The sequence below is a fragment of the Halteromyces radiatus genome, assembly GCF_025201355.1.
Source record: "Halteromyces radiatus strain CBS 162.75 chromosome Unknown BX664scaffold_5, whole genome shotgun sequence".
Taxonomy (NCBI): Eukaryota; Fungi; Mucoromycota; class Mucoromycetes; order Mucorales; family Cunninghamellaceae; genus Halteromyces; species Halteromyces radiatus.
This window is the reverse complement of record NW_026251691.1, coordinates 622,518-648,112: the sequence shown is the minus strand read 5'-3', so window position 1 is coordinate 648,112 and position 25,595 is coordinate 622,518. Positions and strand designations below refer to the sequence as shown.

General features: G+C 32.1%; 12 protein-coding genes across 12 annotated transcripts; 7 read left to right on the top strand and 5 right to left on the bottom strand.

Moving 5' to 3' along the window:
• Positions 1–282: 282 nt before the first annotated feature.
• On the bottom strand, positions 283–1,942 carry BX664DRAFT_379728 (serine protease). Its single transcript, XM_051548869.1, has 3 exons — positions 1,525–1,942; positions 894–1,452; positions 283–831 (listed from the first exon to the last, which is right to left on the bottom strand). The coding sequence occupies exons 1-3, from the start codon at positions 1,879–1,881 to the stop codon at positions 395–397; spliced, it is 1,353 nt and encodes a 450-aa protein (XP_051398892.1). The 5' UTR covers positions 1,882–1,942; the 3' UTR covers positions 283–394.
• Positions 1,943–3,939: 1,997 nt separating this feature from the next.
• On the top strand, positions 3,940–4,664 carry BX664DRAFT_335233 (uncharacterized protein). Its single transcript, XM_051545868.1, has one exon. The coding sequence runs from the start codon at positions 4,099–4,101 to the stop codon at positions 4,375–4,377; it is 279 nt and encodes a 92-aa protein (XP_051398891.1). The 5' UTR covers positions 3,940–4,098; the 3' UTR covers positions 4,378–4,664.
• An 880-nt stretch (positions 4,665–5,544) lies between these two features.
• BX664DRAFT_335226 (uncharacterized protein) lies at positions 5,545–6,285 on the top strand. The gene has a single exon (XM_051545867.1). The coding sequence runs from the start codon at positions 5,564–5,566 to the stop codon at positions 6,068–6,070; it is 507 nt and encodes a 168-aa protein (XP_051398890.1). The 5' UTR covers positions 5,545–5,563; the 3' UTR covers positions 6,071–6,285.
• A 2,489-nt stretch (positions 6,286–8,774) lies between these two features.
• Positions 8,775–10,591, bottom strand: BX664DRAFT_335224 (palmitoyltransferase PFA4). Its single transcript, XM_051545866.1, has 4 exons — positions 10,260–10,591; positions 9,854–10,156; positions 9,588–9,779; positions 8,775–9,523 (listed from the first exon to the last, which is right to left on the bottom strand). The coding sequence occupies exons 1-4, from the start codon at positions 10,479–10,481 to the stop codon at positions 8,861–8,863; spliced, it is 1,380 nt and encodes a 459-aa protein (XP_051398889.1). The 5' UTR covers positions 10,482–10,591; the 3' UTR covers positions 8,775–8,860.
• Positions 10,592–10,781: 190 nt separating this feature from the next.
• BX664DRAFT_365901 (CDC50/LEM3 family) lies at positions 10,782–12,241 on the top strand (the record flags this gene model as incomplete). The annotated part of the gene is made up of 6 exons (XM_051548502.1): positions 10,782–10,812; positions 10,897–11,030; positions 11,130–11,238; positions 11,303–11,620; positions 11,692–12,021; positions 12,075–12,241. The coding sequence occupies 6 exons, from the start codon at positions 10,782–10,784 to the stop codon at positions 12,239–12,241; spliced, it is 1,089 nt and encodes a 362-aa protein (XP_051398888.1).
• A 256-nt stretch (positions 12,242–12,497) lies between these two features.
• Positions 12,498–14,695, bottom strand: BX664DRAFT_335216 (ribosomal protein S5 domain 2-type protein). Its single transcript, XM_051545865.1, has 7 exons — positions 14,353–14,695; positions 14,122–14,281; positions 13,722–14,054; positions 13,600–13,655; positions 13,249–13,522; positions 12,899–13,091; positions 12,498–12,786 (listed from the first exon to the last, which is right to left on the bottom strand). The coding sequence occupies exons 1-7, from the start codon at positions 14,598–14,600 to the stop codon at positions 12,602–12,604; spliced, it is 1,449 nt and encodes a 482-aa protein (XP_051398887.1). The 5' UTR covers positions 14,601–14,695; the 3' UTR covers positions 12,498–12,601.
• Positions 14,696–14,971: 276 nt separating this feature from the next.
• On the top strand, positions 14,972–16,239 carry BX664DRAFT_153167 (uncharacterized protein). Its single transcript, XM_051539901.1, has one exon. It carries the CDS (start codon positions 15,025–15,027, stop codon positions 16,189–16,191), a length of 1,167 nt encoding a protein of 388 aa, XP_051398886.1. The 5' UTR covers positions 14,972–15,024; the 3' UTR covers positions 16,192–16,239.
• Positions 16,240–16,420: 181 nt separating this feature from the next.
• Positions 16,421–17,118, top strand: BX664DRAFT_264778 (Dbl homology domain-containing protein; the record flags this gene model as incomplete). The annotated part of the gene is made up of 3 exons (XM_051540830.1): positions 16,421–16,720; positions 16,827–16,923; positions 16,985–17,118. Coding segments are annotated over 3 exons (531 nt in total), but the record flags the coding sequence as incomplete, so codon positions are not given.
• Positions 17,119–17,594: 476 nt separating this feature from the next.
• BX664DRAFT_153145 (ClpP/crotonase-like domain-containing protein) lies at positions 17,595–20,243 on the bottom strand. The gene is made up of 11 exons (XM_051539900.1): positions 20,175–20,243; positions 19,890–20,101; positions 19,686–19,768; positions 19,552–19,593; positions 19,343–19,456; positions 19,189–19,270; positions 19,001–19,126; positions 18,697–18,889; positions 18,387–18,584; positions 18,132–18,333; positions 17,595–18,013 (listed from the first exon to the last, which is right to left on the bottom strand). The coding sequence occupies exons 3-11, from the start codon at positions 19,755–19,757 to the stop codon at positions 17,672–17,674; spliced, it is 1,371 nt and encodes a 456-aa protein (XP_051398884.1). The 5' UTR covers positions 19,758–19,768; positions 19,890–20,101; positions 20,175–20,243; the 3' UTR covers positions 17,595–17,671.
• On the bottom strand, positions 19,485–21,985 carry BX664DRAFT_153141 (uncharacterized protein). The gene is made up of 8 exons (XM_051539899.1): positions 21,658–21,985; positions 21,449–21,554; positions 21,148–21,365; positions 20,576–21,083; positions 20,175–20,486; positions 19,890–20,101; positions 19,686–19,768; positions 19,485–19,593 (listed from the first exon to the last, which is right to left on the bottom strand). Exons 1-6 carry the CDS (start codon positions 21,942–21,944, stop codon positions 19,967–19,969), a joined length of 1,566 nt encoding a protein of 521 aa, XP_051398883.1. The 5' UTR covers positions 21,945–21,985; the 3' UTR covers positions 19,485–19,593; positions 19,686–19,768; positions 19,890–19,966.
• A 231-nt stretch (positions 21,986–22,216) lies between these two features.
• On the top strand, positions 22,217–23,566 carry BX664DRAFT_335209 (uncharacterized protein). The gene is made up of 2 exons (XM_051545864.1): positions 22,217–22,936; positions 22,993–23,566. Exons 1-2 carry the CDS (start codon positions 22,259–22,261, stop codon positions 23,065–23,067), a joined length of 753 nt encoding a protein of 250 aa, XP_051398882.1. The 5' UTR covers positions 22,217–22,258; the 3' UTR covers positions 23,068–23,566.
• Positions 23,567–24,186: 620 nt separating this feature from the next.
• On the top strand, positions 24,187–25,564 carry BX664DRAFT_335204 (thiazole biosynthetic enzyme, chloroplastic). Its single transcript, XM_051545863.1, has 4 exons — positions 24,187–24,991; positions 25,043–25,089; positions 25,166–25,204; positions 25,302–25,564. Exons 1-4 carry the CDS (start codon positions 24,238–24,240, stop codon positions 25,413–25,415), a joined length of 954 nt encoding a protein of 317 aa, XP_051398881.1. The 5' UTR covers positions 24,187–24,237; the 3' UTR covers positions 25,416–25,564.
• The last annotated feature ends 31 nt before the right edge of the window (positions 25,565–25,595 follow it).

Sequence of the window (25,595 nt, the reverse complement as noted above, 5' to 3'; positions counted from 1 at the left end):
TTCGCAATATTGTCGCCGCCTTTTCGGAAAAGAGTCAAGGTAGCATAGCAGATCTATTTTTCCTCACACCAATGAAAATGAAGCTATGGATATCGATCCCTCTTAGCCCCCCGTTTTTCGAATCATGCTGTTATCTACCTGCTGACAGATTATTATTCATAACGTTAAAGAAAAAAAAAAAAAGCTCATCAGTATCAAAAAAAAAAAAAAAAAAATCCGAACATGTAATTCATATAAACAAATTTATTATGAAAACAAGTAACAATACAGATTCAAAGAGATGGGGAGATAAAAAAAAAAAAAAAGATACACAAAAGAATTCAATAAACAAAAGAAAAGAAAAGGAAAAATATATATGTATATATATATACTACGAGGAAAGAATCAATATCATCTACATAGGGTTTCCATAAGCAGCAGCGCCAAAGGTATCATGGAAGATGGATTTGAATGATTTCTCATCCGAATAGCCATTGTTGATCAAAAGATTGGGAGAATCTTTACCAACGTCTTTCAATACACCCTTAGTTGCCAATGCCAACAATTTATCCTTGATTTCCTTGGGACTAGCACCTTCTTCTTCTTGACTCAAAAGATAAGCAGCCAAACCAGCGACATGAGGAGATGCCATGGAAGTACCAGAAATTGTATTGACAGCATACTTGCTTCCAGTCCAAATGGATTCAATATTGAGACCGGGAGCAAACACATCCACACATTCACCAAAGTTGGAGAAGTAAGCACGATCATCCGAAAGAGTAGAAGCACCAACTGTGATAGCCTTTTCAGCTGAAGCTGGACTATAATTACAACTGTTTGCATTGTCGTTACCTATTAAAAAAAAAAAAAAGGGATTAATATGATAAGATGATCACAAGGATTGTTTAACTTACCAGCAGCGACGGCGAAGACGATACCAGCATCCACAGCACCATTGACAGCAATATCCAAAGAACGAGATTTTCCACCACCCAAAGACATATTGGCAACAGATCCCCTGAAAGTCTTTCCAGATTTCTTTGCAGCTTCAGCAGCTTTAGAATGAGCAATAGAGGCCCATTCAACGCCTTGAACCACATCACTCATGGTACCAGAACCATTAGAACTAAGAACCTTGACAGCAACAGGTTCTGCCTTCTTAGCCACACCATAACGTTTGCCAGCAATGGTACCAGCACAATGGGACCCATGACCATTTCCATCGATATCATCATCTGAAGGAATAGTAGCACCCCAAGTAGCACGACCTTCCAAATCCACATGATCAATATTCACACCGGTATCAATCACATATACCTTGACACCCTCACCAGCTGTCTTTTCATCATAAAGATATTTGTTGAATGTGCCAAAAGATAATCTTTTTTTGTGAGATACACGAGCAAGACCCCATGGAGCATTTCTTTGTAATTCATTAGCATATACAAGTGAATCTTGTTCAACGTAAAGTACCTAATCAAGAGTAGAATCAATGAGTTATAAATAATAATAATAATAACAATTGTTTTCTTTTTTTAGACTTACATCTTCGGAGGAACGAATAAGATCAATGATTTGAGGATCGAATTTACCAGCATAACCTTTCAAACCAGCTGAATCATAAATATGTTTGATACCATGTTTAGAATGAGAAGGATCGAGCCAAGAAGAATAGAAAGGTTGGTTATCATTAACGAGAGCATTAATCCAAGTAGCATGTTCTTCAATGTTTTTTTCGTTCAAATGGTTTTTCAGAACAACAATGTATGAGTCTTGAATAGATTCCGTTTCAGATGGTGCATACAAAGGAGCCATTTTTTCTTCAGAGCAAGGGACCATGGCTGGTGCAGCTACTGCATATCCGGTAAGCAGCAAAGCACTGGTAATAATAGAGAACTTCATAAAGACAAGAAAGGTGGTTTTAAAATATAAAAAGAAAAAAAAGGAAAAAAGAAAAAAAAAAGAGATAAGAAAGTAGAAGAAAAAGAATAAAAACGACGACGACGTAATGCTTTTTTATCAATGGGGGACATTCGGCGATTGAATGTTGTTGGGCTCACTAAGAATGGAAGATTGTCAGTTGACCTTACTACATCGTGATTGGATCAACATCATTATCATTATTTTTCCATTCATGTCGGTAAACGGAGACTTTTTCTATGGCGCATTCAAGTTTCATAATATTGTTTAGTATCATCTTCACTTTTTTTTTAAGTGGTTTTAAAAAAAATATATATATAAAGAACGGAACAAAAAAAAAAAAAAAGAATTCTTTGTTCATCATTTGTATCCAGAATTACGTTTTTCACGAGGTCAGGTGTACGCTTAAATTTGAGAGAAAAAGCATGAATTTTTCTTCACCAAGGAAATCTTTCTCTGTCTCACAACATAAATCGCTCCTCGTTTGAATACAGATTTCCTTTTTGGGACTGCACTAAAGAAAATAAGTGCCAATTAGAACTTCTGATCGACATATACTTATGATGTAAACCAATTCAAAACATCTAGCTGACATTAATATGAAAACACAATAAATAAACAAATATATAAAAAAGATTTATTTATTCAATAATATACTACTAAATTTCAAGTCTTTCAATCTTTAATCAAAACACGTTGATAAATACTAAACCTTTTCACTTTTATCGATTTCTTTCACATTGATGATTTGCTTCTGACCATTGGGATAAAATCAATTAAGAAAACAAAAAGATAACATAAATAACTTGTTTCGATAGATTACCTATTTTCATCATGATAACGATGTTTTGCATAAAATATCCATGTTTTCAATTTCATAGAATCGTACAACTTTCTTTTCCTTGTTTGCCTTGATATCCTGTCGGTTGTACAATGACCATTTCAAATGTTTCGGAAACTGTCACGATTTTCTATTAAGAAAATAGTTCATCAGAAAAAAAAAAAAAAAAGATGAATCGACATTCTTTTGTTTTCTTTATAGATCGTCCTGACAACCGATCATCTCTATTTCATTACAATTGACTTACCTTTTGATACCCAGTCCCGTCTTCTTATATCAAGCATCTTCAATCTGGTATATTCCATCCTGTCGAATCCTGTTATATATTTCTCTAGTTCCATTTGGATTATGTTATTCCAACTCAGTCATATACTTTATATACGTTTTTGCTGATTGATATTCATACTGCTGCAAACTATAACGAAGGTGCAGAAATGTAAAAAGTGGTTCAGTAAAAGAAAACTTTTTTTTTCAAACCGCCTTGTTTATTTTTTTTTAACTTTTACCTTTGGTCATTAATTCATTTTATTTCCAAGATTGATGTAGTCAAGAAGTTATAGTTTTTATAAAAGAAAAAAGAAAGAGAAGCGAAAAAAAAAAAAAGAAAAAAAAAAGAATTGCAGCCTTTCCACTTTTATCAGCTCAGACAGGGGGCTCTTCCTGATTTAGATATCCCAAGTAACACGACGAATAGAAAGTGAATATAGTCATAATTTCTTATTTTTAAAGAGTTCACTACATAAAAAAGCATTGATCATCTTATACGAGAGGTAATCATCATCATAAACAAAGATCATGAAGGGTATCAATACGCTATTATCAACACGGACACGAAACGATACCTTTCTAATCCTCGCATACGTTTGATGAACTATGTGAATAACATCACTGATGATTTAGAGTCTTAGAAACTACGTCAATCAGAAGTACACCATCAGAGACTCTGATCTCCGTATGATGACCCTCAAAGCCTTGAATAACATATCCACAGGCCAAATTATGGACAATGTGAGGTATTACTTTCATCACATGATGTGTTTATTTATTTGTTTTTTTTTTTTTTTTGTTTCTTTTTGTAAAAGTTTTCCTTTTAAACAACAAAAAAAGGTAGTTCATATTGGGCTCTCATGTAAGAGTTTGTCTTTACATTTCTCAATCGTCCGAGTTATTCTATAATCATCAGGTCTTTTGCTCATGTTATTTTATATTTTTTTTTTCTTGATCATCTTCAAGTGTGATCATTAGTATCAATCTATTGCCACTTTTGGACAACGTCTGTCAGTCAACAAAACAATTCCACATTTTCTTCGATCGTATACTTTTAGCTTAGTTTCTATTTTTAACCTGGTTACAACCATATGTGTAAAACATATAAATACATACCCCCTCATCCCCTCAAAAAAAAAAATTACTTTATACTTATTTCAATAGAAAAAAAAACTCTTATCAAATCAAGTCATACATTTATTCTTAAGGAATCAATCATCCTAAGTTTTATTATTATTATTATTATTTTAGAAAAGAAATCATCAAGCTATTTTGTTATTGTCATCACCAAATATGACCACATACATCAATCTATTTTCTTTTCTGGATTGCCTTTTATCATCAAAACACTTTTTGTCCTATCTGCTTAGAACTGATGCTCATTACAATCAAAAAACGTTGATCACAGAATCAAACATCCCATTTACTTTTTTTATTTTGGACCTATCCACACTACATCATCAATCCCTGGGAAAACGCACTTACATGATCAAACCATACATGGCAGATAGGCCTATCCTTAAAAAGATACATGGGAATCGATTGAAGTTGTACCAAATTCCTGAAGTATTTTGGAACAAAAACCTACAAAGAACTCTGGGATCTGATCTCTTTTTTTTAAAAAAAATCATCATCAAAAAAAAAAAAAAAAAAAAAAAAAAAAACTATAAAAGTATGAATTTTATTTTTCTCTACTTTACTTCTCTTTTTCATTTTATCTCTTTTCTTATACGTGTGCTTGCCTCTCTTCTTGCAAGATGAAGTGGAAGACCCTCTCACTTCCAGCAAATCTTCTTTTGACACTGATGAAGGTTGCCATAGTAACTCTATTCTTTATTTTTTTTTATCAAGATACATTTTGTTCTTTTTATATAAAAGAACTGGTGCTCACTACAAACAATCATCATCAATATTATTATATTAATATTAATATCCATCAACTACTTAAATCAATCATCCATTGTTGAAAAGAAAAAAAAAAAAAAAACAAAAAAAAAAAAACTCAAAAAAAAAAAAATTTTTTTTACCAACACCGCTTTCATTTTTTCGCTTTCGTTTTCGTTTTCGTTTTTTAATTTTTTTCTTATCTTATAATTAGTATAAATACATCAGTTTTCTTATTCATTTTTAGTGGAAATTAGTCAATATTTTTATATATTTTTTTAAATAAAATCTCTCTCTTCATCCCAATTTGATTTTATTGTGGATTATTACTTTTGATTGGCTCACTTTGTTCTATATTCTAACTCAGAACAATTTTACTTTACTTCTACTTTCACAAATTTGTAACAAGACTTTGTTTTTCTTTACTTTTTGTTTTATTTTATCTTTTTTTTTATACGTGTGCTTGCGTAATCAAGTACTGGTGCTAACTATAATCATTATTCTCTTTCAATCATCCGTATTACTTTTTCAATTTTGAACCTATAAACCAAAAAATCACTTAACACCATTGTTGGGATAGAACCCAGCATATAAAAAAAAAAAATTTTTTTTTATATATATATTCTCAAAATCCTATACTTCACTACTCTTCAAAAAAAAAAAAAAAAAAAAATGAATATTGTACGGTTAATGCAGAACCACGCCATTCATCAACAAATCCTATCACATCCGCTCACGGAGGAGGAACAGCTGGAAATGGAGTTCATACGAGTATTTCCTCAATTCTTAGAAGCGTATAACAAGAATCAGGATCACAAGCAAGAACTGGAAATGATTCTCTACCACCAAATCATGCCTATACTATTGGATATGGTACACTTCAGATTTGACAAGCCTAAAACTAAGCCACAAGCTCTCAGATATATTGAAATGAGAAACAAGCATATCAAGAAGGTCATAAAGGACATGGGAGGTACGATTGAAACAAACAGACTGGTATTACGCAAGGTAAAAAAAAATGACCCCTGGACGCAATATGTATCGTTGTTTGAAAATTATCAAACAAATTTATTTTTTTATTTATTTTTTTTTAGTATATATATAACCCCCCTCTTTCCTCATTTCTTTTGGAATCGTCAAAAATTTTTATATTTTTTCAATAAAAGGTTTTTTTTTTAACCAAAATCATATTGGCCACTCTTTAGGAATAAATCATCCTAAGTTTTATCGTTATTTTATTATTATCAAGCAATCATCAAGCATTATATTCAAGTTATTTATTTGATCATCATCATCTGTGATCAAATCATCAAGAAATCTATTACCTTTTTTTGGATTACATTTATTTTTTTTATTTTACTTTTGTTCTTTTTATATAAAAGAACTGGTGCTCACTATACGAACAATCATCATCAATATCATCATCTTGATATTATCTTTTACTTTATTTACAAATCAACCATCCACCCAAAAACAAATAAATCCTGTTGACAACGAAATTTACTGTTGAGATTAAAAAAAAAATATATATATTTTTTTTTTCTTCTCTCTTTCTTCTTTTTTCTTTCTTCTCACCATTTCACCAATTCTCACCATTTCACCAATTCTCACCATTTCACCAATTCTCACCAATTCACCAATTCTCACCAATTCACCAATTCTCACCATTTCTCCAGTTCTCACCATTTTGCCCGTTCTCACCAATTTTATTTTTTTTTGGTTTGACTTAGGTTTTTTTTTATTATAAATAGCACTTAGTTATTATGATATTTTTTTTACTTCGTCGAAACAGATCTTTTGTAACCACCGCCACAACTACCATCGATGATCTTTTCGGAGATAATAATGATTAAACCTTCCTTCTGTTCTGACATGCGATCAGATCGATTCTGATGTCCATTATGACATGATGTCTCGTTTTGTCGTGTGCTTTTGTCGTTTCTCCCCTTCTGTCGTTTCTTCCCTTTTGTTCTTTTTTTTTTTAACAATAATTTTTTTTTATAAATAACCCCTTTTTCGAAACGAATTCTTTTTTTTTTTTTTGTCAAATCTTTATTATATTTTTATCATCAATAAAAGGTTTTTTTTTAAACCATACTTATAATTGGCCACTCTTAAGAAATCATTCATCTTAGGTTTTAATCACTTGTTAATTTATTATAATCAAGCAATCATCAAGATATTTTTTATTCAAGTTTATTCTTTTTGATCATCCTCAAGTTTGAACAAACAATCAAGAAATCTACTTCCATATTTGGATTATTTTATTTTTTTCAATATATATTTTGTTCTTTTTTATAAAAGGAACTGGTGCTCACTACTTCTATATAATCATCGATTTAAATATTTTATTTAAATCATCCATCCATCCTATATCCCATCATCAACTGTTAAGAACAAAAAAAATCTTAACACTTTATTTTTTTTAATAAACATAAAAAGATTTATAAATCAATTATCTTGACCACTCTTAAGGAATCAATCATCCTAAGTTTTATTATCATTTTATTATTTTATTATCAAACTACAATCAAGTTATTATTATTTTATTGATCAACATCAATTGTGATCAAATAATCAAGTCATTTATTTCTATATTTGGAATACACATTTAAATCTACTTTATACTGTTTTGTTCTCTTTTATAAAAAGAAACTGGTGCTCACTAACAAATAATCATCATCAATATTATTATATTAATAATAATATCCATCAATTATATAATACAATCATCCAACCAAAAACAAATAAATCCCTAACACCTTTGTTAGTATGAAATCAACCTTTGAAGCTGACTGTGAATCTTTTTTTTTTTTTTTGCACTTTTCCCTCTCTCACACTTATTCCCTCTCCCACACTTTTTCCCTTTCTCAGGCCTTTTTCCTATTACACATTTCTTTTTTGATGATTACAATTTTTTATAAATAGTGAAGACTTTTAGTTTTTTTTTGTTGCTGTCAATTCTTGAAAATAAAATATTATTATCAAATATAAATCACTTTGGCCACTCTATTGGAAATAATCATCCATTGGTTTTAATTATCTTAACAATCATCACACTTATTATTATTTTTTTTCATATACCAATTCATCAAGACATTTGGTATCTTTCATTTATTTTATTATATCTGATCATCATTTACTGTGATTATCAACTTTAATCCATTTCCATATTTGGATCATTTTATTTATTTTTTTAAATACGTTTTGTTACTTTTTATAAAAGTAACTGGTGCTCACTACTAACAATCATCAACAATATTATTATATTAATAATAATATCCATCTATCAAGTTAATCAATCATCCATCCATTTACGAAAAAATACTTAACACCTTAACAATCCCTAACACCATCCAAAAACAAATAAATCCCTAACACCCTTAACAATTGGACATAACAATAAAAAAAAAATTTGCTCCGTAGAGCATTCCATCTCAGAAGTTTAGTGTCATCCTTGTGCAGGGGCCATGCTAATCTTCTCTGTATCGTTCCAATTTTAATATGTGCCAGAGGACCCGAAGATCATGGCAATTTTTCTCAGAAAACACCAGCTATATAAATCCCTTTTTTTATCGCTAATTGCAAGTTGTGGTACACTGACTTCAGCTTGTTTTCAAACAGCGCAAGCGATTTGATTGGTTACGGAAAGATAAAAATAAACAAACACTATTGGTAGATATGATGGATGTCAAAGTTGATTGAATGATGATATGCACAGCAGAAAAGGGAAATGACAAATGTATCAATGGCCTTAAAGACACTACCTGCAATATAGGATCCCCGTGCTCCTTATGCATGATTGATTATTTATAAATTTGATATAGAAGGATGAAGACACACCTACTGTATATGGTAAATAAAATATATTTACAGATAAGTATAAGATCAAGTACTTTTATTTAAAATGGTTCACTAATCAAAATATATAATATAACAAAAACTATATAACTATTTCTAGATATCCTGCTAGTCTTCTTTTGTATCTTTGGACGATGATGGTGAGGACCGCGTAAGGAAGGATGACAAAGGGATAGTATCATCTTCATCAGATTCAGTGTCGACTGGATGTTCCTGTGGGGGATGTGATGATGGTGAGGATCGATATTGTATTGTAGGTTCCTGAACTGCTGTAGTATGTTGTGGATGATATCTATCATCATCCCATCTCCGTCGAAAAGATTCATGTTCATCTGGAATACCGGCCAAGTTGTAGACGCTATTTGATACCAGTCGTTGCATATTCTGTTCCTCGTCTGTGAGTGAGTAGTCATCTTCGCTATCGGTGATGAAACTACCAGAATCGTAATAATCTTCAGAATCGTCTACTTCATCATCCATCAAAGCTAATGATTCCATTCCTTTTTCTTGTTGCTCTAGTTGTCGTTGTTTCCATTGTTGTTTTCGTTCTTGTTGTCGTTTGTACTTGGAGGAGAAGATCGATGGTCGAAGATCATCAGGGTCTCTTGGGGGCCATAAATAAGCTGTCCGAGGGTCAATATGTGATGCTAATGGGAATGAAATACCATCACCTGTTGCCACTTGTCGAGAAGGCCATAACCAAAGTAATGGATTGTTTCCTAGAACTGCACAAATATTCCGGTAACCACCAAGACTAAAAGGATATTCAAACTACATAAAAAAAAAAGAACATCAGACTGAGACGTCATTATTTTTTCTACTAGTTTCGATTTACTGGAGGTATTTTTCCACGACGAATAAGAGTTTCCACTTTACTACGTTCCCAAGCTTCAATGGTGGATTGATTTCGAATAACACAATACAAATGATATCCGCTAAGTATTCCCACACAAAACAAAACAACGCTAGCCAGGACAAAGTTCAGTACTAGAAAGATCACTTCGGTAGTAGTAGGTTCAGCATCAAACTAAAAAAAAAAAAAAAAAAAAAAAAAGATCAATAAATAAAAGTTCTTTTAGCTTTGATATGTAGTTATCTTACTCTAAAATGTCGAATGGCATCCATAATGCATCTTGTTCTCCAGATCAATAGCACAATTACATAAGTACAGGCAATATCAACATAAAATACAAATCGTAGGAAATGAGGATAGTTGAAGACACCAACACAGTTGAAAATCCAGGGACAATGATGATCCATTTTCAATACACAACGACGACAATAACGACAGTGGTGAGTTCTTGGTGGTTTATAGATTTGACATGATTTACAAAATCTTGGTGGATTCAGTTGATTTGATTTGTTATGCTCTTTATTGATATTGAGAATGAAAGATGGAGGTTCCTATAATGATAAAATCAAAAAAAAAAAGAAGTGTGAATAATTCAAAAAAATCTTTCTCCTAATTTGGCGTTCAATAACAAACTTTTTTTTTTTTTTTTCGTACCCAGTGTGGTGGTACTCTACCAGGATCAGTAGTGACAGCAAGATAATAGTTATAAAATATCATGAGGACAAACAGATTAAATGGAGCCAATACTTGAAAGGTGGAAAATGTCGATTCTTGAAGGGCAGGTATAAAGATGAAATATTGTGATGAGTAAGCAATAGTGGAGATCAACAAGATCACACCAACTACGAATACTTGACCAGGAATGGATTCTAACATGAATGTTGTTGTGTATGACGGTTAATATTTCCTTGTTTTCAATTAGATGGTGAAAAAGAGGGTATAGACAAGGTATATTTGAATAATAATTAAAAAACAAAAAAAAAAAAGGAGAAAGAAAGGCAAAAAAAAAAAAAAAAAGAAAGGCACAAAGGCCCTTTGATAACGGGGCTTAAATCTCCAGTTTTTTTTGTCTCTTCCCAAATCTATTTTTCGAACGTAAATCCTCCCTTTTCCTTTTCTTTTTTTCTTCATCCAACTTTTTACTTTCTTTCTTTTTTTTTTGTGTGTGTGTCTGCCATGGCCGAAATAAAAAGTCGAAAACCAGCAAGTAATATAGTCTTTAAAAGAAGAAAAAAAAAGGGATATTCTTTATGATTTATTTATGATTTATTCTTTTTTTTTCTTCTATTAGATACGGCTTTTAAACAACAACGGCTCAAGTCTTGGCAACCTTTGTTAACACCTAAAACTGTATTACCCACCTTATTTGCCGCTGGTATTGTATTCGCTCCTTTAGGTGGACTTTTTTTATATGAAAGTGAAACTGTAAAGTAACAATAAAAAAGAATATGGATAAGGGAAAGAAAAAAAAATGATGGTGATACTAAACTTGTTTTTTTTAATTATATTGTATAAAAAAAAAAGGTCAATGAAATTGTCATCAACTATACTGGCTGTGATGCTGTTGGATCTCAAGAAACAACATTAACTGGAGACTTGTATAGTTATAAATTCACATCGGATAATTCGACAGGTAAAAAAAAAAAAATAATCGACATGAAAAAGGTTTATATACTCACATTGTATTCATTAAATAGTTATTCGAGCACCTAGTTATAAAAGTGTTCCTAGTAGTACGTTTTTGGATTCTTCACCAGTGAATGGCGGAACGATCAATCAATGTTTTATTAAATTCTCGATTCCTATGGAACTTAAACCACCCATCTATATATTTTATCAACTCACCAACTTTTATCAAAACCATCGAAAATATGTCAAAAGCCTGAATTATAACCAACTAGCAGGTGAAGTTATCTCGCAAGGGGACGCTGCTGCTTCTTGTACTCCTGTGGCAACAGATGCGAATAATAAAATTTATTATCCTTGTGGTTTGATTGCCAATTCTATGTTTAATGGTAATGATATAAAAAGAAAACAAAAAAGTAAATATATATTGAATTAACCTTTTTTTATTATTATCAAATAGATTCATTTTCTAGTTTACGATTACTCAATCCAGCCAATACAAGTAGTGATAACAAGACATATACATTCAGTGAAACAGGAATTGCTTGGCCATCCGACAAACAACGATTTAAAATGACATCAATGCCTTTGGATCAAATCACTCCTCCTCCCAATTGGATTCGACGTTACCCAAATTACACTGCTGATAATCTGTTTAATCCACAAACTGATGAACATTTCCAAGTATGGATGCGAACTAGTTGGTATCCTACCTTCAGAAAATTGTATTCAAATTATCAACAAGGTGATTCTTTGGCTCCTGGTACTTATGAAATTCAAGTAGATTTGAGTAAGTTTTAAGAGAAAAAAAAAATAGAAATTAAATATCTCCTTTTTATTTAGATTATAATATCACGGCTTATGGTGGAACCAAATCAATCATCATCACAGGAACTTCTTTCTTAGGTGATCGCAATGCTTTTATGGGATTGGCGTATATTATTTTTGGATGTGTTGCAGCTCTATTTGGGATCACTTTCTTGGGTTGGCACTTCTTCAGACCTAGGTAAATTTTTTTTTTCAAAAAAAAAATAAGATATAAAAACATAGGATTCATTTTTTTTCTGTATAGAAAACTTGGTGACCATGATCGTTTATCTTGGAATCATTCTTCTGGTTTGAGACAACATTGAAAATAAATGACAAGATTCCTTTTTTTATCCATATTTATTCATCTAGTTTAGTTTGTACGTCCATTTTTTAGCCTTTTTTTTTTTATGACATATACATTTGATATCAAATTTATCCAATAAATAATAAATATAATTCTCTTCAAAAACTGTTTTATATTAAACAATATCAATGATTCAAGGGATAATAAAATAAATCAAACATTTTTTTTTATAAACTATTAATAATAATAATAATAACTATGAGCGACGTAAACACACTTGTCCCATTGGAGAGGCGGGATTTATCATTGTCACACCATTGGAATCTGCTTGACATAATAATGGGCTTACGCTACAACCTGACCATTGTTCCCATACTTGACGTACACCTTGTTTTGCTTTTTCAGATATAACAATACAAAAAATGGCATCATATCCTCCAGCTAAAAAAAGAAAAGATAAGTATCTCCGTAGTTTTTTTTTTCTTTTTCTTTTTTTATTCCATATCGATTTTTCTTCTCTCTTTTTTTTTTTTTTTTTTTTGTGTTTCCTTACCTCCAGGTACACCGGCCATGATGGTACCAGGTACTTCCATACATTGATCTAATAACTTGGTTTGTTCGATAGGTTCAATAGGGACACCAGTGGCAGCACTCATTTTCTGTAATAGTTCTCTGACCTTGCAAAAATCGGTTACTAAGCCCATCATCAATTGCTCCACCTTGTTTCCATTTTCATTCTTAATCCACTATTAATTAAAAATATAATAATAATTATAATTAAATATTAATAATAGTAATAGCCGGTCAAGATATCAAAAAAGGAACATTCATTGATTCCTCTTTTCCGTTCCAAACTAAGATGTAAAAATCTGTTTCACTTGTTTTTTTTTTATTTTGTTTTACCTTTGTTGCTGGTAATTCAGCCAATCGAGCTAAGGTACTGTTGTAAGTTGAAGAATCATGCATAGCGACTAAATTCAGTTCTCGGAAATGTTGTTCCACCTTTGTATTATAGGCACCCAGTTCATTCCAAAGTGCGGTTGCTTCCTCCGGTTTGTCCTTACGCCATTTCAACACTTTGCTGACCAAAGTAGGGGTATGACTACCAGCATCAATATCCGCCAAGATCATTTGGAATTGTGGAGGCATATCGATCGAAACAACCTTATTATCCCAACTAGATATTCATTAGAAGATTGAAAAAAAAAAAAGAAATTGAGAATGTAAATAGAAATTTCTTTTTCTATTTTGTACCTTTTGTTATTAGCTGATAATGATTTAGTCAATTCAATGGGATCCACATTTTCATCCTATATATAGATATATATTTAAAAAAAAAGGTTATTCTATGCATTATTGTTTTGTTTCTTATTTACCATGATGGGAGTCAAAATAGTAGGATCAAAACGTTGATATCGATGACTACCATAAACAGCAGCAGATACATCAAATCCAGAGCCAACTTTTCCTTGAGCAAAGCAATGAACATATTGAGCTACATTATGAACCAATGTCAAATCCTTTTCTTGATCCAAATTCTTGAATACATCAAAGTATAAAAACAAAGCTGCAACTAAAGATGTTGTCAAAGCAGCAGAGCTTCCTAATCCAGTCTTGTTCACAGTACCTAATGTTGCATGAGTATCACAAAAGGGAGTCAACTTTTCTCTTGAACTGGCTTTTTTGATCGACAAACCCAACTTTTCCAACTAAATCAATAAAATAATGGTTATTTTCTTTTTCATGATATTCTTACTCTTTTTTTTTTTCTCTTACTTCTTCACGTTGAGAATAAAAGTCATTGTCACCAATAATAGAGATATCCATTCCTTTATTTACTATATTGTTGAATTGATTAGAACCAATAAGTTGAAGAATGATAGTCAAAGTAAATTGTAAACAGGTTTGTACAAATTTGTTGGGAGAATCAGTTTCACTATATAGAAAAAAAAAAAAGAAATAATAAATATATTTATAAAAAAAAAGAGAAAGAGAAAGAGATATTACCTTGCAATAAAGTTCAACTGAGACTGTTCTGAAAAAACGGTATAGTTCCAAGTAGCTTGTTCAAATTGAGGAGAGAATACATTAATAGTACCTTGAATATTATTGTTATGAATAATGGTATAAAAACGAGCAGATGTACCAATAACTAAACCAGTATATTGTTGATCTAATACTAAATAACCACCAGCTAATAAGACTTTGCCTGGTGCAGAAGCAATAGTGACGTGATCATATTGTTGAGATGACATTCGGGGTGTTGGGTGAAAAGGTTAAGAAAGAACAAAAAAAAATCAAACGGGCTTCAAAATAAAAAGGGAAAATGTATCTTTTTGGCGTTTTTTTTTTGTGTGACCTTTCAAATGATTTTCATTGCTGTCAAGTAAACTTATTTTATACTAGTAAATAAGTTGGATAACTTTTGTTTCAAGAAGAAATATCGATAATGTAAATAAAATAAAATAAAAACCTGAAAAAAAAAAATAGTATTAATCAGGAAAGTGAATAAGGACATTTTCGGTCCTAGCTATTGTGATATATAGGTTGCACCAAAAAATAAAAAACTCATAAAATGATTTCACTCTCCTATTTTTTTTTTCTTTTTTCTTTTTAATTTTTCTTTCTTTCTTTCTTTCTTTCTTTTTTTTTTTTTTTTTCTTATCAAAGATAATAACTATGATCTTATCTACTCCTGATCCTAACCCATCTTCTTCTAGTTTATTACGAAAACTATCCACAAAAGAACCTTCTTTATTTAGAAATAATAAAACTCGACGTATCAATACATCACCTACTCCTTCAGCTACTTTAAGTCGTATTCAAACATTTGGTCGTACTTGGTTGAATCCTTTTACTCGCAATAGTAAAAATCAATCATCATCATCATCACCATCCATTGAACCACCTATAAATATCTTTTCTCCTTCCAATCATCTTTCTACAAGACCAATATTAAGTAGACGTCGACCTTTATCTCATTTTAGTCAAGATCAAAAGAAACCATTACCATCTTCTATTCATTCAAAACAACCACATCGACGGCCTTATAGTACTTTTGTTACTAAAGCACCTTTGAACACAACATCAAGTACAACCTCTTCTTATTCATCATCAGCTTCATCCACATCTCTGGCATCAAAATCATCATCATCATCAACAAACGTTGAATGTTGTCCTTGTTGTTATACGCCATCTCCTACATTTAGTAGTACGACCTCTTCTTCTTCCATTACGAACATGACATCCAATCCACAATCTGACCTGGAGCCAATCACTGCACTTGATTTTTTATTAGATGATCGACAACAACAACAAAAACAGCAACAGCATCAAGATAGTGGTCATGCATTCTTTCAACAAGTGACAGAAGAATCATCTCATAACAACAAACCCAAAAAAGTAGGGACGATGCATCGCATCTCCGTACCTGTCCGGTCATGCAGTAGTTTATTTCAACAACAACAACAACAAAATTCAATCACTAGTTCTGACATCAAATCATCTTCTATATCATCATCATCATCATCATCAAAACAACCTCTTTTTACGTCCTTACCATCTACACCCACTGGGTCCATCTCTTTTCAATGGCAACCACAACAATCCCGCAAAAGATTAACATCCTTAGAAAGTCCGCTTTTACCTTCGCGCGCCCGCTCCGTGTTTGGGAAACTGGATCATCAACAAAAAGAACAAAAGGCTATTTTGGCTTGGCGTACCACCGTAACACAGTTAATCCAACAAAAAGAAGAATGTCAACAACAAGAAAAGCAACAGCAATGGCCACTTTCTTCTTGCGTTACAAACAGGGTAATTTCTTTTGCATATAAGCAAAAAAGTTAGTCTTACACACACACACACAGACTGATATATATCTATATTTTTTTTTTTAATATATAATATAGCTTGATGACAAGACAGAGGCAAAATGGTTAGCTTTACGAAAATTTATTATCCATGAAATTTATGCTACTGAAGAATCCTATCATGAACTCCTTTTATTAGTGCAAACGGTAATGATGACAATGATGATGATTATTTTTTTAATTAATTTATATATATATATTAGCGTTATATGACACCTATGCTTCGAGCATCTCAAGAAAAAGATCCGTTAGTGAAATCCAATGATGTGCCTATTCTATTTCATCATTTACCAACATTGATAGGATTATCTAGCAGAATCTTAGCTACTAGGACCTCTGCACCTGATAAACGACCTATGGATTTCTTAGTTCCTTCTCTTGGTCATCAATGGTTACAATTTCAAGAAGAATGGGTGGTGTTTTTGAAATATGCTGTTCATTTTGAAGTCAATACCAAATCAATTAAAAGGGCTTGTACTAATGGACTTTTATTGAAAATTGAACAGGTAAAAAAAAAAAAAAAATAACTGCGCTGATGCAGAAACCCATCCTTTTGGATGCAGATAACACTAGATATGTTACAGATGATAACGTTACATATATATCTTTTAGGAAAGTTTGACAAGAAGAGATACCAAACGCATGGGAATGGCGGATTACTTGATTGCACCTATTCAAAGAGTGCCTCGATATTGTTTGTTATTGAAAGGTAAAATAGTAGATATAAAACATCATGCATCTCATCTTTCTTTTTTTTTTTTTTCAATTAGATCTTTTAAAATATACCCCAACCACTCATGATGATTATTGGGATTTGGTCAAAGTATTTGACACCATGACGGGATTGGCTAGAGCAATGAATGATACTCAAAAGTTACATAGGCGCAAAACAACCATGGCTTAGAAATAGTTCTTTTTTTTTTTTTTATTCCCACTATTCTTCTTCTCATCGTTTGATGAAATCACTATCCTATATCCTTGATGATGATCCATCAACAAACATGCATTCGTTATTTTTTTTTTTTAAAGATACCCTAATAAATCTATAATCCAATTGTATTTCATTTCTATTTTTTTTTTTTCAATAATATGATTATCATTTATGCACATGCACAGTAATAGATTATGATAGGTCATATACTATCACGCAAAAAAAAAAAAAAAAACGCCTAATAAACCGTCTATTATTTGGACACGCGTTCGGTTCGGTAGCGATGCTGATCCGATTGGTTGGAAAGGACTTGCATTATTAAGATGTGACCATCGATAAAATATATATATATATATATGGATACACAAGTGAGAAATGCAGAATGTCAAATGAACGAAGGGTTATTGTGTCACATAATGATGTTACTGTAATATGATAATGGTAAATGCTTTCTATAAAGTGAATTCATTCCGATTCTTTATTAATTAAATAAATAATAAATAAACTGACTAAAACCAAACTAATTCTACATAAGTCTATTCCATACATCCTTCACTTTTTCAGCTACACCAAATTTGTTCTGTTGAAGCTTGCCAAAGTGGTCCAGAAGGTCCTTTTGTTGCCAAGTAGGATGTTGTTTCAATACATGAATGATATCCGATTCAGAAGGGAGAACATACCGGCGATAAGGATGTACAAGATAATTGTCATTGTCATAGATCATTTTGATGGATCGTTCAGCTGGCGTATCAAAAAATACCTTTTTTAATTCCTTGTGATCTACTTGTTCTAATGTTGATGGTTGCCATTGAGGTGGTTGTCGAGTTATCAATTGCGACGTTACTCCTTCTGTAAAATCATGTCGTATCTAGATAACGCAAAAAAAAAAAAAAAAAACCCCCAGTGATTCAATTTTCTCCAATTCTGTTTTTTCCTCTTTTTTTTTTTTTTTTTTTTTTTTTTTTTTTTTTTTTTTTTTTTTTTACCGCCATCTTCTGCCAAAGACTATATTCCATTTTCATGCAATCAGTGATACCCATATGGATCCCTCTTCGAAGATGTTCAAGTGTGATTTTGATTGAAGTTGGTCCTCGTTTCAAGATCGTTTCACGAGCCGCCTTTGCAAAAGCAGATCCATCCTTTTCCAACGCATCCACAATTTCTTCAGCAGTATCATATCGAAAACATCTTTACAAAAAGTAACAGTAGTTAGCTATCATCTTTTCTTATATACACGTTACCTATCAATAATTCGTCGAGTGTCACCACATAATGTGAAATGTTGATTCTTCATTTGTGGATGATCTAATTGTTCAGATGCAAATGCATTGATGGTGTCGTTGATAATGTCATGATCCGATGTATCTAATTCAGTCAATCGAGCTTCCAATTCAGGCAAGTGTATAGATGGAACAAAATGAGTAGCAATTCCAGAATATCTATCAATCCCCAATTCCAATATCACCAAAAAGAAAAAAAAAGAAGATGAGTATAATGGTTAATGATAATAATGATGGATAAAATAGATTAACTATAACAACATTTACTTACAAAACATCATGAGCCTTGATAACATGCCCAGTCATTCCCATGTAAGTACCGACTTGTCCATCCAAACGAGATAAGAAGAAAGATGCGCCCACATCAGGAAAGAGACCAATAGTATTTTCTGGCATAGCAAATTGTGTGTTTTCGGTAGCAATTCTGAAAGGAGCATTGACCGATAGTCCACCTCCAGCACCCACTATACATCCATATCGTTTTTTTTTTTAAAAAAAAGAATGTGAGTAAGTTAAAGACAAAAAAGAAAATATATATATATATCAAATCAAATCAAATGTTTTTTTTCACTTACTAGTAATACCATCCATTAATGCGATATATGGCTTCTTCATAGTGGCGACGTAATGAAACATACGATATTCCATGTCCAAAATATCAATGAATTGACCATCCTTTTGATGAATAAATCCCAAAGCAGCTAAGGTTAAATAGAATAATAGTAATGAGTTAGTTCCACGTTCCTTATTATTATTGCTTTACCTTTGACATCACCGCCAGCACAAAGAGCTCGTCCATTGCCTTTTAAGAAAATCATATTGACATCTTCTGATTTTTCCCACGCCTACCAAAAAAAAAGAGTGGGGGTTTGTGAAATGAGAACCAATCCTGGGGAAATGAAAATATATGGTTGTACCTGTAAACAAGGGAAGAAAGTTTCCACCATTTCAATTGTCATGGCATTCAGTACTCGAGGTCTATTCAAAGTAAAGGAACGAGTTTTCCCAGTTTCTTGAATTAATACTTGTTCCTAAATACACAGTTCAAAGGTTAGAATGTTCACAGTTCTTTTTTTTCAACTCTCTTTCTTCGTATTCATCGTTTTTCTTTTTCTATTCTTTTTACTTCTACTGGTTGTTGGCTTGGTTGTGTCAAGGTCGTTACCGTCTAAGAGAAGGAGAAAAAAAAACAAGAAAAGGGACATGTTATTTTATCTGTCAAAAAAAAAAGGTACCCGAAAAGTCATGTCAACCGCTTACCCTGAAAATAGAAGATTTATTCATACTTGAGCGACCAAGTAAAGTGAATGAAGGTTGTAAGTATTTCAACATGGTAAGGGAAACTAAAAAGGAAAAGATAAAGAAAATACAAAAAAAAAAAAAAAAAAAAAAGAAAAGAGATAAAAGAATGAGTAATGATAAAACAAAAAGAAAAAGAAAAAAGATACACAATAATTGAATTACCGCAAACGCTATTTTTTTCTTTTATTTATAAAGATACATAGAGATGAGAACCTGCTCCTCCTTGATTTTGATCTATACTAATGGGAACCATCTTCCATTTCCAGACAAGCCATTAATTCCATACTTTTTTCTGTCATAGCATCCAATTGTGATTGAGCTGCTTGTATTTCCGTCTTGACCAAATCATTGTTGTGTGATATAGAACTTGTTAGCTAATATGAATTAATATAAATAAATAAATTAACCTTTAACCAATTTATCATTCTTTTTTTTTTTTTTTTTTACCTCTTTTTCTTCTAAATAGTTTCTATGCATGGTCTCAATCTTGTCCTTCCAACTAGTCACTTTTTGCTCCAATTTCATATTTTCTTTTTTGATAGATTTGATTTGTTGATCAAGCTCATCAGTTTGTTGTATCCATTGTCGATTTTCCCTTTCTAAACCATCCCATTCTGTAGTAGCTTCTTTGCATTGCATTGTTAATAACGAGAGTTGTTCCATCACCTTGTCAATACGATCTTCATAGTACATACGTTGAGAATCCAATTGTGATGTCAATAAATAAGAGTATTCCAGAGACATGGCATTGAGTTTACCCTAATAATATGAAATACATCGATGTTTTTTTTTTTGTTCAATCAAGTGTTCTATATTTCTTTTCTTTTCTTTTTTCTTTTCTTTATTACCTGTACAAGTTCAGAGACTTCTTCATTATTAAAATCATCATCTTCTTCATATCGACCAGGATAGTTGGGTGGTAGTTCGACTAATTTGCCATCAACCACGTTTTGAATCAATCGATGAACATAGCCATTACCAGCATAATCCCACACACGTTGCGTTTCAATTTCCAAAGCATACAGGTGACTTGTCGTTTCATAATGACCAAGAGCATGATGATCTTCACCTTGGTTCTTTGCGCGTCCACATCCAATTTGTCCACATACCAAACACATCCATAAATCATCCGTACATCCACACACTTGACATTCATTGGCGAAATCATCCTGGAATGAATTGGAAATGGAAGATCCAAATGATATCATATGTTTTTGTCGATCATTCTGTTGTTGTTGTCGTAGATGAGAGGATGGTATTAATGATTGATCTTGTAATTGCAATTGTTGAATGCCCGAGGTCATTAGCATAGTCATTCCATTATTTGATTTCTGTGAATACCGACATACTGGACAACTATAATAATAATAATAAGAATATTTGTCAGTAGAAAATAAGGAACAACAGATCATTTTCTTACCTTCCATCACCCCATTGACTGAGACAACTAACATGAAATGTATGCTGACAAGATATGGTCAATAATCCATTGAGAGTTTCATCCATAGGATCCAAACATACAGGACAATTTGCTATACCATCTGAGAGAGTTTCTTCATGATCACCAAAAGGAAAAGATGAGAGACCACTTGATTTATCAATAATGGATTTGAGATAGACCACTTGACAAATATCATCCTGAATAACCAAAAAAAAAAAACAACGTTAGTCAGTATTAAAAATTTTATTGGAAACAATGGAATAATTTATTATAAACTTACTTCCATAGAACTGTACTTTCTATTATTGTATTGTTTGTAATAATCTTGAGCAGTCTTATTGTCTTTAAAAGTCATAAGCACCATGTATTGTTGTGGCGTAGCATCACTAAAAGATGATAACAAAGAAAAAAAAAAATAAAATAAAATAAAAGGGAGGGTTTAGTTGTTGGCACTTGTAAAGTCTTCCACGTTGTAAAATAGACCGTTACCATAATACACGATAGTGATATACAAAGGAGTCAACCGGAGCAACAAAGTTTAAAAAATCAGGCAATGACATATAAGAAGGAATGGATAGGGTACACAAAGTGGACTTCGTGGCAAGGTCAGGTTGGTCAACAGGATTGGTCGTGCAGGTAGTAGTAGTAGTAGTAGTAGGATAATTGATTTCATTTAAACTACGGTAAACATGTAATATGGCTTGTTTTGGTGTTGTTTCTTCGTTTAATTCTTTGATCACTCCAATAGGAGGTCCTTTATAGTCTTTTGATGTCATTAATATATTAAAGCATATGATATATAATGAGAATGAAAGGTTTGGAAGGTAAAAAAAAAAAAAAAAAAAAAAAAAAAAAAGAGAATTCGCCTGCGCATCAGGAGGGCAGACGGAGTAGAAATCACTTACTCTCCCCTCTTCCAAAGAGTAATAGATTTTTGCGCATGACCAAAAATATGATAATTTTAGTTCTCCCTTTTTTCCCTTTTTATTTTTTCCCTTTTTCCTTTCCTTTTTTTTTTTATCACTTTTTCTCTTCTCTTTTCTTTCTTTCTTTCTTTTCTTTTTTTTTTTTATTATTTGAAAAGAAGAAGATGACGAAGCGATCTCATTATGACTCTTCTTCTGATGAGGATGGTAGTAGCAATAGTACCTTAACAGCGAAACGGCCTTTCTTCCATCGTCAAAAAAGTGTCATATCTCGTTTTGAGTCGCTTCGTCGCCAGTATTCTGAAAATGATTATTATGATCCATATCAACAAGAACAAGTATTACAACAAAGTGGTAAAAGGAAATCCATGTCTGATGATGATCAACAACAAAGGCCAAATAAAAGAAGAAAATCATTTGCATCTTTGGTCAAGCATGGTGTTATACAAGGTGTACTTTTTGGCTCAGCATTGGCACTCTCGGCATATGATTATTTACAATCAACCACACCGGCATTAAAACGTACAGCTTCTTTATGTTCTTTGGAGGTATTGAAAACAAATATCAACTTACAAGGACGACGCACCATGGACGACTGGTTGACTGGGTCTTTCAGTGGTCATGATATGGATAAGAAGAAAAAGAGTATGCGTGGACATGGTGTTGACTTTACTTATTTTCATCGATCACCTACTTTTGAAAAACGAATGCAAAAAACCGAGCAACTTATTCGAAGTATATGTTTGGATCAACAATATGCTTTGAATCAACAATTTACTCCTACGCAAGAGGAAGGTTGTTGGGGAATCATCAACAAAGATGATTATGATGTTCATTTTACTGTAAGTATGTTTTTTTTATATCCATCACCTCATTTTTTTTTTTTTTTTTTTTGTAGACAATGCCTCCACCTAAACCCAAACGAACTTTTACCTATCTTCAAAAACAAAAGAATTTATTTAATACTACTTGATTATTCGGATCAATCTTATATTATTACCAGTATTTCCTAGTCTTAGTCGTAGTCTTAGTTATTCTTATTTTTATTTTTTTTTATTCTTATTATGATATCCCTTTCCGTTCCTTGTTTTATATTTCCTTTTTTTATCATCCATTGTCTCTATTTATGTCATCATCATTACCTTCAAAAAAAAAAAAAGAAGACTTTCAAAACAAACATCTACATTTATACATTATCCTCATATTTGATATCTCTCATTGTTGTTGTTGTCACAGTTTGTGTTACCTTTTTTTTTTTATAGCAACAATAATAAAAATCTCATTACTCTCATTATAATTTTTTTCCCATCCCATTCAAATGATTATTTGTACAAGGCTAAAACTGAAATCTCTCTCTCTCTTTTTTTTTTCTAGGTACTATTTCAGTCTTAACTAAAACGTATAAAGTAGAAAAACCATCATCATCATCATCATCATAATATACATAAAATGTTGGGGATTTTCCAATATTTATCTCCCATTCACTCGATTGTAATCGTTGAAACTCAACCTTCAGATTACCTATTTCTCCCGAATCTGAATAAAGTAAATCTCTTAAATGAAAAAAAAAAAAATAGATATACCAGTGTTGTATATTTTCATCATCACTCTTTTTGATGAAACGAATTGAGAGAAGGAAGGTAAAACAAAACAATAATAACAAAGCTGTAATTAATCTGCTCATGTGAATGATAGAACGTAATGTTATTCTGTTGGATGAGTTTCATCCCCAATCCATCTAATATGGTGGGTAGATCACGTTAGATCTCCGCATTATGGAAAGAAAAAAAAACCGGCCAAAAAAAAAAAAAGATATTTGTACTATTTTCATATCATCCACTAAGCTAGTACGTATCGGAGATCTATGCAAAACCACTCCACATGAACCAGTAAGAATAAAACAAGAAAATCATAGTTTCTTTCTTTTCTCGGGTGCTTTCGTGTTCTTGATACATGGGATATGCTAAACGGAGTTTTGATTTTCTTTAGACTGAGAATTTTTTCTTAAAAAAAAAAAAAAAAAGATAAAAATGTGTTTTTTTTAAAATCTTTTTTTTTCATCTCTTTCTTTCCTCTTTTTCTTTTCTTTTCTTTTTTTTTTTTTTTTAACTGATTAACAAAAACAATCAATCAATCAAGAATCATGTCAAACTCTACTACTGCTACTACTACTATTACTGGTGAAGATACTTCTGCTTTCCGTCTTGTGGGTGGTGATGATCAATACACACCTGCTTTACGCGTTGAAGATTTTGAAGGATTCAACTTCAAACCGATCCGTGAATCCGAAGTGAATCGTGAAATGGTATCCCGTTATATGACCGATATGTTGGATTATGCTGAAACGGATGTGATCATCGTCGGTTGTGGCAGTGCTGGACTCTCCTGTGCTTGGGAATTGACTAAGGATCCTAATATCAAGGTGGCCATCATCGAACAAAGTGTTTCACCTGGTGGTGGATGTTGGCTTGGTGGTCAATTATTTTCTGCCATGGTTGTACGCAAGCCTGCTCATGAATTTCTCAAGGATGTTGGTGTTCCTTTTGATGAAAAAGAAAACTACGTGGTGGTAAAACATGCTGCTCTCTTCACTTCTACCATCATGTCCAAGTTACTTGCTCGTCCCAATGTCAAGTTGTTTAATGCTACTGCTGTCGAAGATCTCATCGTCAAGGATAAAAAGGTTGCTGGTGTGGTCACTAACTGGGCTCTTGTCACTCTTAATCATGATACTCAATCTTGTATGGATCCCAATGTCATGGAATGTAAGGTCGTTGTCTCAGGAACTGGTCATGATGGTCCTATGGGTGCTTCAGGTGTCAAACGTCTTCAATCTATTGGTTTAGTTGAACCTTTGAAAGGAATGCATTGTCTTGATATGAACAGAGCTGAAAATGGTATGTCATCCTGCTTTTTATCTCGATGGAATCACTGATTTTTTTTTATAGATATTGTCAAGTATACTCGTGAAGTGGTGCCCGGTATGGTTGTCTGTGTAAGTGATGAATGGATGGATTCTTTTTTTTTTATAATGATTTAAACTTTTTTTTTTATTTTATTCTATTTATTAGGGAATGGAAGTGTCTGAATTGGATGGTGCCCCTCGCATGGTTAGAATAAACAAGAAGATGATAATGATCGAAATGAGCATTATAGGGTAAATGAAAATGATCATCCTGACCTCTTTTTTTTTTTTTTGTATGGTAGGGACCCACATTTGGTGCTATGTTGATTTCTGGACAAAAAGCTGCTTATGCCGCACGGGCCTCTCTTGAACGTCAAGCTAAAGCTAGTGCTGGGGCTCAAAAGGTCTCTGCCTAAGTTTTTTTTATGGATCAATATAACTTATTTTTTGGAATCAAGGAAAGAAATGGAAATATTACTATGGGCTGCTTCTGTTGGACGTCTTGCGATTATCATCAACAACAATGAAGAAAAAAAATGGACTTTTCTTTTTTTTTTTTTTTTTTATAGGTAAACGGAAATTCTTGGACAAATCAA

Excerpts from the sequence above, each read along its gene's own strand:
- BX664DRAFT_379728 (XM_051548869.1), bottom strand. The coding sequence starts at position 1,881 with ATGAAGTTCTCTATTATTACCAGTGCTTTGCTGCTTACCGGATATGCA. Across the intron at positions 1,453-1,524 it reads TTATTCGTTCCTCCGAAGAT|GTACTTTACGTTGAACAAGA; the intron begins GTAAGTCTAAAA and ends ACTCTTGATTAG. Across the intron at positions 832-893 it reads CGTCTTCGCCGTCGCTGCTG|GTAACGACAATGCAAACAGT; the intron begins GTAAGTTAAACA and ends TTTTTTTAATAG.
- BX664DRAFT_335233 (XM_051545868.1), top strand. The coding sequence starts at position 4,099 with ATGTGTAAAACATATAAATACATACCCCCTCATCCCCTCAAAAAAAAA.
- BX664DRAFT_335226 (XM_051545867.1), top strand. The coding sequence starts at position 5,564 with ATGAATATTGTACGGTTAATGCAGAACCACGCCATTCATCAACAAATC.
- BX664DRAFT_335224 (XM_051545866.1), bottom strand. The coding sequence starts at position 10,481 with ATGTTAGAATCCATTCCTGGTCAAGTATTCGTAGTTGGTGTGATCTTG. Across the intron at positions 9,780-9,853 it reads ATGCCATTCGACATTTTAGA|TTTGATGCTGAACCTACTAC; the intron begins GTAAGATAACTA and ends TTTTTTTTTTAG. Across the intron at positions 9,524-9,587 it reads GTCGTGGAAAAATACCTCCA|TTTGAATATCCTTTTAGTCT; the intron begins GTAAATCGAAAC and ends TTTTTTATGTAG.
- BX664DRAFT_335216 (XM_051545865.1), bottom strand. The coding sequence starts at position 14,600 with ATGTCATCTCAACAATATGATCACGTCACTATTGCTTCTGCACCAGGC. Across the intron at positions 14,055-14,121 it reads TTTATTCTCAACGTGAAGAA|TTGGAAAAGTTGGGTTTGTC; the intron begins GTAAGAGAAAAA and ends TTATTGATTTAG. Across the intron at positions 12,787-12,898 it reads CATGGCCGGTGTACCTGGAG|CTGGAGGATATGATGCCATT; the intron begins GTAAGGAAACAC and ends TTCTTTTTTTAG.
- BX664DRAFT_153167 (XM_051539901.1), top strand. The coding sequence starts at position 15,025 with ATGATCTTATCTACTCCTGATCCTAACCCATCTTCTTCTAGTTTATTA.
- BX664DRAFT_153145 (XM_051539900.1), bottom strand. The coding sequence starts at position 19,757 with ATGTTGAAATACTTACAACCTTCATTCACTTTACTTGGTCGCTCAAGT. Across the intron at positions 19,457-19,551 it reads CAAGCCAACAACCAGTAGAA|GAACAAGTATTAATTCAAGA; the intron begins GTAAAAAGAATA and ends CTGTGTATTTAG. Across the intron at positions 18,014-18,131 it reads GTCTTTGGCAGAAGATGGCG|ATACGACATGATTTTACAGA; the intron begins GTAAAAAAAAAA and ends TGCGTTATCTAG.
- BX664DRAFT_153141 (XM_051539899.1), bottom strand. The coding sequence starts at position 21,944 with ATGACATCAAAAGACTATAAAGGACCTCCTATTGGAGTGATCAAAGAA. Across the intron at positions 21,555-21,657 it reads TATCACTATCGTGTATTATG|TGATGCTACGCCACAACAAT; the intron begins GTAACGGTCTAT and ends ATCATCTTTTAG. Across the intron at positions 20,102-20,174 it reads ACTATTTAGAAGAAAAAGAG|CTAACAAGTTCTATATCACA; the intron begins GTAAAAAAAAAA and ends AATTCATATTAG.
- BX664DRAFT_335209 (XM_051545864.1), top strand. The coding sequence starts at position 22,259 with ATGACGAAGCGATCTCATTATGACTCTTCTTCTGATGAGGATGGTAGT. Across the intron at positions 22,937-22,992 it reads ATTATGATGTTCATTTTACT|ACAATGCCTCCACCTAAACC; the intron begins GTAAGTATGTTT and ends TTTTTTTTGTAG.
- BX664DRAFT_335204 (XM_051545863.1), top strand. The coding sequence starts at position 24,238 with ATGTCAAACTCTACTACTGCTACTACTACTATTACTGGTGAAGATACT. Across the intron at positions 25,090-25,165 it reads TGCCCGGTATGGTTGTCTGT|GGAATGGAAGTGTCTGAATT; the intron begins GTAAGTGATGAA and ends TCTATTTATTAG. Across the intron at positions 25,205-25,301 it reads TGGATGGTGCCCCTCGCATG|GGACCCACATTTGGTGCTAT; the intron begins GTTAGAATAAAC and ends TTTGTATGGTAG.